The 14,786-nt window shown below is 35.9% G+C and overlaps 1 protein-coding gene across 1 annotated transcript in view; it reads right to left on the bottom strand.

The window, feature by feature from the left end:
* Positions 1-14,786, bottom strand: part of ACSS3 (acyl-CoA synthetase short chain family member 3) — a 167,956-nt gene that overhangs the window by 100,282 nt on the left and 52,888 nt on the right. Inside the window, exon 3 of the mRNA XM_004462242.5 lies at positions 2,742-2,930. Within this exon, the coding sequence (XP_004462299.2) occupies positions 2,742-2,930 (189 nt within the window). The remainder of the gene's footprint in view (positions 1-2,741; positions 2,931-14,786) is intronic.

Raw genomic sequence — 14,786 nt, 5'->3', positions numbered from 1 at the left:
ATAAACCCTTTTCTTCAACCTCTTTATTTCAAAGTAAGGACATCAAAATCTGCCCCAAGGGAAGTGGACTTGGCCCAGTGGATAGGACGTCCGTCTACCACATGGGAGGTCTACGGTTCAAACCCCGGGCCCCCTTGACCCGTGTGGAGCTGGCCCATAAGCTGTGCTGATGCGTGCAAGGAGTGCCATGCCACCTAGGGGTGTCCCCGCGTAGGGGAGCCCCACGTGCAAGGAGTGCGCCCCGTAAGGAGAGCCGCCCAGCATGAAAGAAAGTGTAGCCTGCCCAGGAATGGCGCCGCACACACGGAGAGCTGACACACAAGATGACGCAACAAAAAGAAACACAGATTCCCCTGCCGCTGACAACAACAGAAGCGGACAAAGAAGAACACGCACACAGCAAATGGACACAGAGAGCAGACAACGGGGGGGTTAGTGGGGAAGGGGAGAGAAAAAAAAACCTTCCCCAATTTCAGCTCTTCATTCTATTCTCTTCTAATATCTCAGATGTGTACCTCTATCTCCATCTTCTCTGTTTAAATTTAACCTGCGTGAAGACCTTGCCAATGAGGTTATGCATTTATTTCCTAAAATCCTTAAACAAACTGAACTTACTGCTTGTGCGCATAAAGAGGGATTCTATTCCCTTCTCTTTAGTCCTCTTCTTACCTAGGAAAGTTCATCCACCCACTAGAGACTACAGCTTTCATAAGGAAGACAGACAGACTCCACTGCCCCCACTGATTTACAGGTTAGAGCCTGATGGAAATGTCCCCTAGATTTCTTTTATCAGCTCTAAATCTCTCTTTCTCTATTTTTAGAGGTCTCATTCTTGAATCTGTAAAACTCTAAAAGTCAGTCACCCCTTACTTCTATAACCACCTTCCTTAATTTTCCACTGCCACTACTTCCACTCCTTCATGTTGCTCATTGCTTCTACACACAGAGCAAATAACAAAGGTTCTTATTCCTACTTCTAGGAGCTCTTCTACTCATGTCATATGGCGAGATATGCATCCTCTTAACATTGCTTAAAACATGACACTGACCTACTCAAAATCTTTCACTGGTCAAGGTTTACAGAATCAAGTTCAGACAAAATCTACCTTTGCAAAGGCAATTCAGCTTACCTTCTCTCCCTCTTTAGGCATACTGGTCACTAGTTGTGCTGCAAGATGAATTTTACAATTTTTTGCTTCTAATCTGATCCTTGACTCATATCCTTCTTCTCCATCTTGGATCCATGACATCATTCTCTTCAACTAGTCATTAGCTTCAAGTAATCACATCTTACCCAAGATCTAACTCAAATCTTACCCCCTTCAAGAAGCCCTTCTTAGCCAAATGAACTAATAGAAATTGTGCATCCCTATAGCAGTTTGATATTATTGATGAATTCCAAAAAGAAATATTGGATTATGTTTATAAACTGGTCTTTTCCTCTGGGCATATGAGATTATATTGGATTCAGAGGTTGACTTGATTACTTGTGTCAATAGGGTGTTGAGTACCCGCCCCTTAGTGGGTGGGGACTCGCAGATAAAAGAAAAGGCATGGCAAAGGACAGAGTTGAGGCTTTTTGATGTTGGAGTTTTGATACTGGAGTTTGATGCTGAAGCCTTAAACTGGATCCCCAGGAAGTAAGCCCACAAAGGAAAGAGAAGAGAGCCCCAGAAAGAGAGGAACCCTGAACCCAGAGAGAAGCAAGACACTGGAAGGGAGGAACCCAGGAAGCCTGAACTCTTGCAGATGTCGGCAGCCAATTTTCTCTAACACGTGAAAATAGACTTTGGTGAGGGAAGTAACTTACGCTTTATGGCCTAGTATCTGTAAGCTTCTACCCCAAATAAATATCCTTTATAGAAACCAACCAATTTCTAGTATTTTGCATCAGCACCCCTTTGGCTGACTAATACAATCCTCTAAATCAGGGTTCTGCAAACTATGCCAGTCAACTGTGGCCAATAGCTTCTTTTCGTAAATTTTAATTGGACACAATCACACCATTTATCTCTGCATTGTCTATGGTTACCTTTGCACTACAGTGGCAGGGCTAAGAAGCTGCAAAAGAGACCGGATGGCATGCAAAGCCTAAAATATTTATTATCTGGCCATTTACAGAAAGTTCATATGTTCAAGTTGAGTTTGCAGATTCATAAAATTTAGAGAATAATTCATGGACTAATAGAATTAATAATAATAGCTAACACTTTGTAATCATTACTCTTTTAAATTCAATATCTCTTTGACATCTCATTTACAGATGTGGCTCCCCCTGCCATTACTCCCTCTTAACCACTATGCTATACCACCACTCCTGGCAGTATATAGATTATAAAACAAGTTATATTTCCTATCTATTTGACAAGTATCATTTACTATGGTGCTAGGGACAGTGCCAGATCCATAGTAGGAGTTTAAAAAATACTTGGTGAATGAATAAATTAGTTATTTCTCTTTTATGAATTAGCACCCAAACATATGGCACGCTAACTTGAAAGGAATTCACACTATTTGGTATTTTATACTCTTCATGGTACTAGCAAGATGCCTTTCACACAGGACTGACTCAAAAAGAACTGTTTGGATAATAGATATGCCAAGTAAAAATTCAGTTTTAATCATTCCACTTGAAAGAAAGATCTAACAAGAACATATAGCTTCCAGATGATTCACCAACAGATAAATATGGCTGTACTGTAGGTATAAGTACTTGAATTCCCCCAAAATAAAACACTTACCTTTGCATGATCGATACGACTACTTAGTTCTTTGGATGCAAATCCCCCAAATATGAGACTGTGGATGGCTCCTATCCTTGCACATGCCAGCATGGTATACATCGCCTGTGGGATCATGGGCATGTAGATAACCACAGTGTCACCCTTCTTGATGCCATGGTTGACCAAAACACCAGCCAGCTTAGAGACCTATAACAAAACCACTAGATCAGTAAGTTCTGCTTTCTGTAATTTCTCACTAAATTTGTAAATTAAGGCAGTAACATAGCAAAGAACAGCCCTCTTGCTAATGATTTGTAGAAGCTACAGTAACTTTTTGTGGTGATGATCAATAATAACAAACGTCTGTATTATAATAATTGCTTATGAATCAACTTAGAATTATTATGCCATATGGAATTCTTAAATTTGTTTAATCATTCATGCTACAACATATTATTGAACAACTACTATGAGTCAAGCAGTGTTTGGAGTTAGCAACACACCCTTGAATAAGAAAGATACAGACTTGCCCATGTGGAATTTATATTCTAAAGACTGAACCAGCCAAGTGAACACAAGAATAAAATAGTTGCAAATATAAATATATGTTCAATCAGCTGTTGAGGGAAACAATATGCATATAAAATGAATACTTTGTTCATTTGAACCAAAAATACAAACTTCTTTTTTCTTTTTAATATGTATTTTTGCAATTTCTAGTAATAAAAATAAAATAATCATAAGCCTATATATAATATAATTTGTTACAAGAAACTTTTATTATAGGCAATTATAGCAAACTATAAGAAATATGCCCAGACTTCAGTGAATAAGTTCAATATCCATTCACTTAAAGAATACATAATGTACACTGTTCTCTGATACATCAGTAAAAAAGCAAGACAAAGATTTGTCTACTCGTGGGTGTTTATAGCAGAGGGAACATATGTAGTAAATAAGTAAATTATACATTATGTTTAAAGATAATCAATCCTGTTGGGGGAAAAGTAGGGCAGAGTAATGGAGATTAGGAGTGTAGGAGATGAGGTGGATATAATTTTCAATAGAATGATCAGGGTAGACCTCATTGAGAAAGTCACACTTTAGCAAAGCTATGTACAAGGTTGAGACTATGTGGATATCTTTGGATATATTATTTTAGGCAGAGGTAACACCTATCTAAAGATGTAAAGGGAATGGATTATACATGATGTGACTGAAGAACAGCAAGGAAATCAGGACAGGAGTAGAAAGAGCAAATAGTAAAGTATAGTAGATGAGGTCCAAGAGGTAAAAGGCCTGTATGGGGTCCATGGGCAACTGGAAACACTAAGGCTTCCTTTGAATGTGACTGTTGAGGATAATGAAAAAAGGAGGCCTGAGAGAAAGAACTAGGCCACATAGCTCTTTGTGGTTGCTTTCATTTCACCCTATTTCTCCCAATTTCTGAGCCAGTTCAAAGGATTCTGAATCTTGCCATTTTTTCTCTCTCTCTCTGTTCACTTTCTCTGTGAAGATGGGGAAAGACTGGGTCAAAGTTAAGGGCTCTGGTGAAAGAAAGAAAGAAATTTTTTTAACTATTTCAATGTTTTATTCTCCCTTATATTACAAACTCTGTAATTGAGTGGCTTTTTTTTAAGAATTCAAAGCTGCCCGGCAGAAAGTTACAAGAAAGCCACAATAGAGTAATATAAAATCATGAACCTAAAGTCTATATGGAGCTCAATAATCAAGATAAAAACTGCAAAGTGATATACGAACACCTGGGTGTACAAGTCCTGCAGAAAATGGCCATGCTCTGCAATCACATTACTGGATATCCCACTTAAGGAAAGCACTGGGAGAGACCAAGGAGGAAAATCTATTTTATTCACAGTTATAACTTCCACATTTTGAATAGTGCCTGCTGTTGAGTGAAAATATTCTTCAACCAAGACCCAATCTAGTAATGATTCAGTGACTTTATATTCCAGGCTCAATTCACAGTGTTGCTGGAGGATGCCCACAGCTTTTCTTCCTTTGAAAGAAATGAGATCAAGAAATTCAAGAAGCAGAAGTCTCAGAATAGTAGGTTATTGGCTAAATGTGGTTCCAAAATGTATTTAAATTGGAGCCACATGACCTCTTCATTAAAATGAGCAAACATATTAAAATTAGATCTCACATACAAATGCATACTACCAGGTTCTCTTAATAATTGGAAGATCTAGCCACACCGGGCTTGTGTTTTCCAGTGACATTAATCAATATAAGCTGATGATCCGTTGTGTGGTTAGAACACACCATTCCCTGCACTCACTTATTACAGAATTTGCATTTTTATTCCCTTTCTGAATTTAAAATATATTCTCTCATATTCTATTTTGTGTTGTGATTATACCACAGTTCCATAACCACAGGGGAATTCCTGATATATATCAACTCATTTTTCTTCCAACCACCCACTTTTCCCATTTATATCATCTGCTTTGTACAGGAGTTGGCAGCCACTGCCCTGAAGGTACTCTTCACTCAGTCAAATTAGTCTGCACCAGGTCTGAATAACCACGAGATGGCACCCATTTGGTCTTCTTAGCCTTACTTACAGCTACCCCTCAATGTTCTGATACTGTGATAACCACACCAGAATTGGTCTAAAACAAAAGATTTACATGGTCAATGCAGCAGATTTCTTTTCCAGCACTTTCCAGGACTAAGTATCACTCCATTCAGTAAAATCATCCATTGAAGCTTGCAAATTAAATGCGAATGTACATTACATATATCACATATATCTCATATAATTTCCTATAATTTTCCAACTGAAGAAAAAGTTATATATATATATATATTCACTTAATCCATATTCTTGCTTTTACCTTCTTAAACTGTATTTTCAATTATCACCAGTATGATAGCTTTATATTAGATGCATGCTACTAATAGATTTTCAGTCTGATATGAAGGGCAATTCACATCTTGGGCAATCGTGTTCAGGCCCTTGCTACTCGGCTAGCCTAAGGAAACCAAGCTTTGAAGATAGCTTAAGGATACAAGATGAATGTATATATTTATTTATTTGGCTACATTATTTTTTTATTCTACCCACTAGAGATTATATGAATTGATTATTATTTTGGTACTAATTTAAAGCAATTTTAATATATGTGTCTTGTTATTGACTCAATTTGTGTAGTATCTGCTCTGTGTCCTACACTGAGGTCAGGTCTGCAGATATAAAGAATGGGAAGACATAGTCCTAAAAGAAAAGAAGTTTGGAACCCAGGCAAAACTCACATAATAATCAAAATAATAATGATACAATAAGAAATATGCATCAACAGAAAATCATATAATGTAAAATGGTATATATGTATAGTTTATATAACACATATATTACATAAATACAAATAAAAAGCTTTACATTTCAGAATCATTAAATTAAAACGTATTGGTATGTATTATAGTTTGCTAAAGGCTGCCAGTGCAATACACCACCATTCCCATGGGAATTTATAAGGTTAAATGCTTACAGTTCTGAGACTGAAAATATCCAAATCAAGGTATCATCAGAGATGCTGTCTCACCAAAGGTTGGCTGCTTTGATCCTAGACTCCGGCCACGTGGCAAGGCACAATGGTGGTTCTGCTTGTCTCTGCCTTCTCCTCCAGGCTCACTTTCTCCCAAAAACTCAGCTGTGGGTGATCAGGCGCGTGGCACTCTCATCTCTCCCCACTCTGGTCCTCATAACTAGTTCTGCTTTAGGCTGCTCATTCTATGGCTTTTCCTTCTCCTGGGTTTGTTGATTTCTGAGGCTTCTCTCTGTCCTGCGGCTTTTACCCTGTGTCTGTGGCTTTTTCATTTCTCCATATATAAAGGACTCCAGTAAGAGGATTAAGACTCACCCTGGGTCCCTCAATCTAATCAAACCCCCTTATCTGAAGTAATTTAAATTTTTAAAAATCCCACTTCCACTAGGTTTACACCCGCAGATATGGACAAGCTCTAAGGACATGATCTTTGGGATCCACCCAGCTTCAAACTATGAATAATGAAGAAAGAATGTAATATAAATTTCATGTGTTCATTCTGGAAAACCTATATTCAAAAGCAGTCTGGAATTAGTATAATTTCATGAAAATATGCCCCTACACAAATATGAGAATTTACCAAAATTGACCAAAGACTAAATTCTACAGGACAAATTACTACTTGCCACACAAACAGTATGTCCATCAAAAGGAAATCATGCTTATATGACAAAGATAGATTTTGTGTCCAAGACATGTAAAAATACAGCAATGATGGGCAACCTAAGGGTCATGTCAAAGAAACTGTATGAAAGAAGAGACTGAGGGAAAGTGTATTTTGAAGCTGCAAAGAAGCTACTAATCAATCATGGAAAATATGATAGCTAATTTAAGAATCAATTATATATTATCTAAAGAAGAAGTTTACTAAAGCTGGGGATAAATTGCAGCTCTTGGGAATGTATCAAATTTCCCATAGAATGAGATGATTAGCTAAAGTACATTTTACTGAAGGTAAGAGCCCTCTTTTGAACATTAAAACATATTAAGTTAATAATGAAAGCATGCACACACACACACACACACATAAATACACAGCTCTATGTTTTATTATTACTTGCATATAACCAGTAAGCCAACAAAAACATGAGAATTTAGCTCTAAAAAATAGTTTATTCTTCTAGGTCAAGCATCTTTTATGATGTGATCTGTGAAAACAATGTTATCCTAAATAAGTTTAAAAATTGAAATGACACTAAAACTGTCTTTTTTTTTTTAAGGGAATCTTCCAGAAATGCAGATATTTACATACAGCATAAGAAGTGTCCAGAAATTTAACTTTTTAAGACAGTGATGGTTTATTTCATAAGGAGATATTTTTCATTTAAATATGATACTATATTAAGTCAATTTCATTGTGATAGGCCCCTTAACAGCAGGAAAGTAGAGGTGGTATTAAAAGAAGAAAAATCTTTCCTCAAAGATAAAACTTTACCATTTATAAGAGTAAAATGTATTACCACTTATATAAAATGTAATTTATGCCTGCCATTAACACAAGGAGTGATTAAATATATGCAATAAAAAGAAAGGAAAGTGTACAGACAAAGAAAAATTAATGAATTGCCTCAGGTTTTTGCCATTTTAACGGCTCTCCACTCTAGGTGTTCATGATTTGCTAACAATCACTTTCTCCAGCTTTTTATTCACTTGAAACTTTCTGCCAAAATTCCTAATCCTCATGGTATTTGTCATTTGGCTGAGAAAGTTCAGAATGTATAGTCCAATATTAAGGATAAAGAAAGTTGTGAGATGGACTAGAATTGTGTGAAGAGACTATATGAAGAATCTTGTTAAAATACGCTTTTACTTATCCTAAGAGCAATGTGTAATAAATGAAGTGTTAAGTCTTCCTTAAAACTATGCCCTTTCCACAGTCTTACATTGCAATGATTATTGCATGAACTAGGGTTGTGACAATGGAGATAAAAAGAAATCAATTGATTTGAGAAATATATCAATATTTCGAATCGATAATTTATGGATGCACGTAAGTAGGAGGAGGAAGGGAAGTTTAAGAATGGTTCCAAGTTCCCGTCTTTAGCAGTTGATCAAAAAGTGGTGCCATTCATGAAACTGGAAAATGCAGGAGGAAGAGTGAGTTTAGACATACAGGAATCTGAGGTGCTAGACATATAGTATAGATATCTACTCAGCAGCCCTGTATATGATATAAACTTCAGGAAAAAGGTGTGGTTCGTGATGCAGAATTGGGGAAAATAATAATAATTTTAAGGAGACTTGATTTGTATCATTTGCCAATATCAGTGATAAAAATACTTATGCTATGGCCAAATAATGATTTAAAAACCTGCTCACAAAATTCCTAATGATCAGCATTTTGGCCCCAGCTCAATGCAGAGTAACCATCACATATTTGGCAACAAAGGCCTTAGTAGATACCCAGGAAGAAGTCCATTAAGTAAAAAGACAGAAGAGGTAGGTTGTGAAAAGTTGGGCAGAGAAAGCACCAGCTAAGAAGGTGATTTAGATAAAGCGGCCAGCAAGGTAGAAGGAAGCCAAGGGTAGAGCAGGATAGAGGAAGCGGGGGAGACTGTCAGAGAGTGAGCAGGAATGCCAGACATGATCAAGAGATCAAATAAAACATTGAACATCCTGTAGAATTAATAGTAAGAACATAATCACGGCCTTGGCTAGAGAGGGTCAGAGGCAAAAGGAAACTTTAGAGTGTTTTAGAGCAAGTTGGTGGCAAGGTAGTAGGAGAAGACAATTAAAGATAATTTTTTCACAAAGTTTACCTGTGAAGGAAAACAGGGAGATAGTGAAGTCTCTAGCAGAGGAAAGATTTAAGCAGGTTTAAGAGAAGGAGCCAGCAGTGACACAACTATGAGAGAGGATAACAGAGCAAGAGTCCTGAAAAGAGTTAAAGGATGACGTCAGGGTATAAAAGCAAACTTATCCTCCATTGATAAAGGAGGGAAAGACAAGACAATGAGCATGGATATAGGCGAATCTGTGGGGGTGGTGCTGGAAAGTTTTCATCCTGGCTCCTGGCTTTGAATCAATGTCCCTTTGTTAAGTTTCGGTCTTGGAGGGGGAAGATTCAGAAATCTAAAATACTTAATGTCTCCTTTAGAGAGCAGAAGAGAAACCTTAAAAGAGAAATTTTAAAGGGGAAAATTAAAATGCAGCATTGAGGTCCCAATGGATACTGGAGATTATGAATTTATAGTAAACCCCCTTGTATTAGTTATGTGATTATTCCCCAACACGATTCAACAAATTGGATACAGGAGTGGAGATACCATAAAGAATTAGATTGACCCAAGTCTGGAGTTCTGCCAGAGAGATGAGCAGAGCAACAATGGGCAAGAGAGGTGAGAATATTGGCAAGAGAGGAGTTGTGTTAGTCAACTGAGGACTCTAATCTGGATAAGAGAGAAGACAAGAGGGAACCTGGAGTAGTGCTTATACACAGTCTAAAATAACAAACTGTTTGAACATGTGATGTGGTTGCAGAAGTTTAAAATGGGCACTCTAAAAGTTATATGCCCCAACCTACATGTGTTCGCCACCATTCCCCCACCTTCTACCCACCAAAAACCCAAACTTAGGGCTCCCTCGTACATCTGTTTCCAGCTGATCCTCACAATGTCCTTTGCCCTCTGGAAATTAAGATCTTTGATGATCCCTTTTCCTCTGCAGTTCTCTCCTCAGCTCAGCTTAGCCCACTTCAAGCAATCTCTTTCTCACAGATCTCTTTAAACAATCTTCCTTTCTTTTTCCACTTTCACTTACTTATCTCAGAAAAAAAAATGCACTTCTCCTTTTCTTCTCCATTTAATCTTTGACCTCTCAAGTTATCTTTATCATAATCAATAAGGAAAAATAGAATGCTCATGATAAACTTCCATCAAAGTAAGGAAGTTTCAAGTAAAATCCACAGTAACATCAACCTCTATCGTTCTTTAAAATACCCAGAAACACCTCTTAGAACGTCGTCTTTGGTCTCTATCTCTATACTCTTCTCTATTTGTACCTGCTTTTCTCAATAACATTTATAATTTTTAATTTGTTAATTCCCTACCTTCATTATAAGTATTACAAGAATACTTATTGTATTATTTTTCACAGCTAATGCATTGTATTTTAGCTTTATTATGTGTTAAACAGTTTGGTGGCTAGACTAGAACCATTAAAACAAGTACCATTAAGATGTACCATTTATAGATATATAGAAAAGTATAGTACAAATTCCAATCAAAAGCTCTCAAATTAGTGTTTAAAACACAACTCTCCAAAATTTATTCTTTCTGTAGGTTTCCTACATTATCTCTAAAGAAAATTTCCTACCTCCTAAAACAAGTTTTTGTTTTATTTTTTTTACTTTTTAAAAAATATAACACACCTGGACTAAAACAAAACAGAAAATTCAACTACTAGAGAGTCACTTTTCACAATTATGTGTTCTCATACTTTATATTCTCAAAAACCTATCATTATGTAGTTAATATGCAAGCATTTCCAAATTTATATTACAGAACTATAGAATCTACTATACTGTATTAGTAAAGAGCATTTAATTCAATACAAATTTATATAGACATCTTCTAGATAAGGCTATATTCCATGAGCAGATATAAAGGTAGTGATAGTAATAACTGCCAGATATATTTGTTTATATACTAACAGCCACGCAAAATGTGAAAAAAGAGATTAATGCAAACAATCTCTGTGTGGCTGTTATACACACTGCATTGAATGGCTAAGGGAGAATTTAAAAAAATAAGTAATGTTAAACTCATCCTGTCAGTTAAAGTCAGAATCCTTTCCTCTTGCTCTGATAAATTATTTAATATAGTATTACTCAAAGTAATACTGTGGAGTCTGTGGAGATATTCACATGGTCATGATTTCTCTTTGAGAATGTTTAAACTTTGTATGTTCATTTTGATGACAATTTTCAAAACTTAATAGACCACATTCTGTATTGTCTGAGCATTCATGTAATGTAATGTTTGTTTGTATATGATTTTATAATATCATGCGTGTTTAGTAAAGTCCAGGTAATGTTATGATACCTTGTATAATCAAAGTTTTTATAGAAGTTCATGCACTGATATGTGATGAGAGAGCTGAGGCAACAAAGGAAACACGTGACCTACTTTGGAAGACAGAGTCATAGCATTCAGAACCATACACAGTTTTCAATCAGCCATTTAGTGTCAGCAAAACAACATCACATGCTATATTAAATTAATATGGTCAATTTGAGTTTGATGGCTTTGTAGATTTATTTTTATCCTGTGTACATATCAGATTTGCCTTTATATATGAATTGAGCTGTAAATAGAGGGTAGTAATGGCTAGTTTTAATTGCATGTTATAATAAAAATAATTTATATCAATACCAAAAGTACTAAGGATGCTTTCTCCTCAAAAAGTGTTTTTGCATCACACTATTTTGAGGGGGGAAATCTCCTTCGTGTTTTTTCTTTCACTTATAGCCTTATAGAAATATAATTACAAAAGAAGCAAAAAATGAAAAGATGACAACAGGTACCTTGAATTATTTAGATCAATTCAGCACTGGTTATTTAAGCCAAGCTCTAAACAACCATTCCCCTAGCCCCAACCCTGGCACTTTTACAGACAATACATAAAATATAACAACTGCTCTGGGGAGGTCAACCACACTTCCCAGCATTGAGCTACATTCCTCTTAATCTTTACAATTTTGTTGTCAACACATCCTGAAAGTCAATTAAAGTAATGTATTTGAAGGCTCCTCGAGATGTTGCTAAATACCCCAAGAGTGGTACAAGGACATGACATCATTGCAATAGTTGTATCTGTCCCAATAATACCAACTTGATTCAACCAAAGAAACTATACACATTTAAAAATGAAAAATCCACAAATACAATTACTACACTTGTAACTAATAAACAAACAAAGTCTAGATCATCACATATGCTGGGAATCTATCATAAATATTCATAAATTATCAAATTTCTAATAAAAATGACTTATGATAAGCATTACTCAGCTTTCTAATGGTGACAAAATGATCTTAAATCAAATAAGGCATGAGAAAATTAACAATCAATTTTCCCAGAATCTCTAATCTTGTCAATAATTCTATCAAATGCCACCTTCCATTGATTTATTTAAATTTATTTTACTTATGTATTACATATGCCTACAAAGTGTACAAATGTAACCATAAAAATGCCAAATGAATTAATTTTAGTAGCATGATTTTCTCAACTATATATTTATCTATTTCAAGAAGTCTTATATGAAAAATACTTTGTTTCATATACCTAAAACACTATGTGTCTACACCTATCCCTTTATTTGCATGACTTAAGCTAGGCAGACTCCTTCAATCTATAATAATTAGCTTTATAGTTTATTTGCTATAAAAACCATGGCATGTCATGATTTTATAATTTCATACATTAATAATTAAAGGTTAGAAACTGGAAGTTGTTGCTTTCATTCTGCTCTCCTTACACTGCTAGCTAAACTTAAGACAGGTACAAGTGCTAATTAAAAGGTAAAAGAACACTTGTTAGTTCCTCCACTTCCACTTTTATGAACATACTTTTTTCTATTCTGTGCCTCCTCAACTTCACTCCCTGGCTCTCTTCCTTACTCTCCAACTGTATTTCTACTCCACTTCTCATTAAATGCATCTCCTTGGCCTTCCCATTAAATGCATCTCTTTGCCTTCAAGGAGTACAACTTCATTATTACTGTCAAATCCCTACTCTTAGATATACCTGCTGCAGACCTTCAGGGAACACTTGTGAATACAGGGATACCTAGGCATGGGGTACAAAATTCAATCTTTTTTTCATTACTAAACATCCACAGTGAAGCCTTGCCTGAACTGCTGTGGCAGCTAGGTCCCTTCTTCCTCTGTGCCACATATATGCAATGGTTTACTCCATGTTTATTAGTTTCATTATTATTAATAAAAATATTGATATTTTTATTGATTACATTATTACACTGCATGGCAATTGCTTTGTGTTTTTCTCACCAGGCAAACTATAAACTCCTTGATCATCAATCTCATTCCAATACCTAATACCATAAATAAAACACAATAAGCATTCAATATACATCTGAGGAATATACATCACTGAAGGTTTCTCCCTTCTCTATTTCTGCTCACCACCTATGAGACCTCATTTTTCAACTATTTGTTTCCCTAAACTCTTATTTTATTTACATTAACAAGTTACAATTATTTACATGTAAAAGCTAGCATTATTTGCCTATGAAATGAAGGAGTAATTGAGGTAGAAACCCCTACTGTCTATCTAATTCTATCCAACTATACTACATTTCCCAGCCTTCCTTGCACCTGAGGGCTAAGTGAGATGTGCTAGGTTTTATATAACATTTCAGGGTGTGGACCTTAAAACATAGCATGTCTTCTCTCCATATTCTCTTCCAATCTTCCCAAGAGTTGGTAGACACATGCTTTTACTTCAGTTTCAATGACTCAGGTAAGAACAATGAACTAGGGAATGAAAGTTCAACAATATTTAATGAACTTGGGCCATGCCAGTCTGAGCCTTATCATCTGGTATTAATTATTTTAAAAAACACATCTTCAAAATTTTAAACTGATATACAATTGGGCATTCATTTTAATATGTTAGTCTCTTAATCTTCACCCTAATATATGAATGGTTTTTTGAAAAAACATTATATTAATTACAAGGCAAACTTTTAATGAAGATCAACTATAACTTGTTTTTTCTATTTAATGTAGTTGAGCAAAGGAGAACTAAAGCACTTCCAACAAAGAGTCTCCTTTTCCCAGGATTCCACCTGAAAGTTATACAGGAACCTGGTTTTAGAAAGTCGTTACACAAAAATACCTCAAAATGAAGGAAGAAAAAGATAAATATAATAAAAGAATAATATATTTTTTAAAAATCTGTGGAACTACACTACACAAGAGTGAATGCTAAGTTAAACTATGGTTTTATGGATAACCATGGACTATAGATAATAGTACAATTATAAAAATGTGTCATCATCACTTTTTAATACCATATCAATGCACAAGTATCAAATAAGGTGGTATATTGGAATCTTGTATTTTATACATGATTAATCTGTAAAACCACAATAAAGAAAAAAATAACAAGAAAGAAAGGAAGAAAGGAGGGAGGGAGGGAGGGAGGAGGGGGGAGAGGGAGGTGCATTTCCAGGTGACTACTCAGTGTTAGAATGAAACAGAAATTTTTCAGGGAAGCGGATGTGGTTCAGGCAATTGGGTTCCTTTCTACCATACAGGAGGTCCAAGGTTCAATGCCCAGGGTCTCCTGGTAAAGGCAAGCTGGACCATGTGGTGACCTGGCCCACACAGAGTGCTGGCCCATGCAGGGAGCTGGTGCAGCAAGATGACACAACAAAAAGAGACACAGAGGAGAGATAATAAGAGACACAGGAGACCAGGAAACTGAGGTGGCTCAAGAGAATGATCGCCTCTCTTCCACTCTGGAAG

This window comes from Dasypus novemcinctus, chromosome 12 (genome assembly GCF_030445035.2).
Source record: "Dasypus novemcinctus isolate mDasNov1 chromosome 12, mDasNov1.1.hap2, whole genome shotgun sequence".
NCBI classification, from domain to species: Eukaryota; Metazoa; Chordata; class Mammalia; order Cingulata; family Dasypodidae; genus Dasypus; species Dasypus novemcinctus.
Note: the sequence above shows the minus strand (reverse complement) of the source record. Positions and strands in the feature narration are given on the sequence as shown.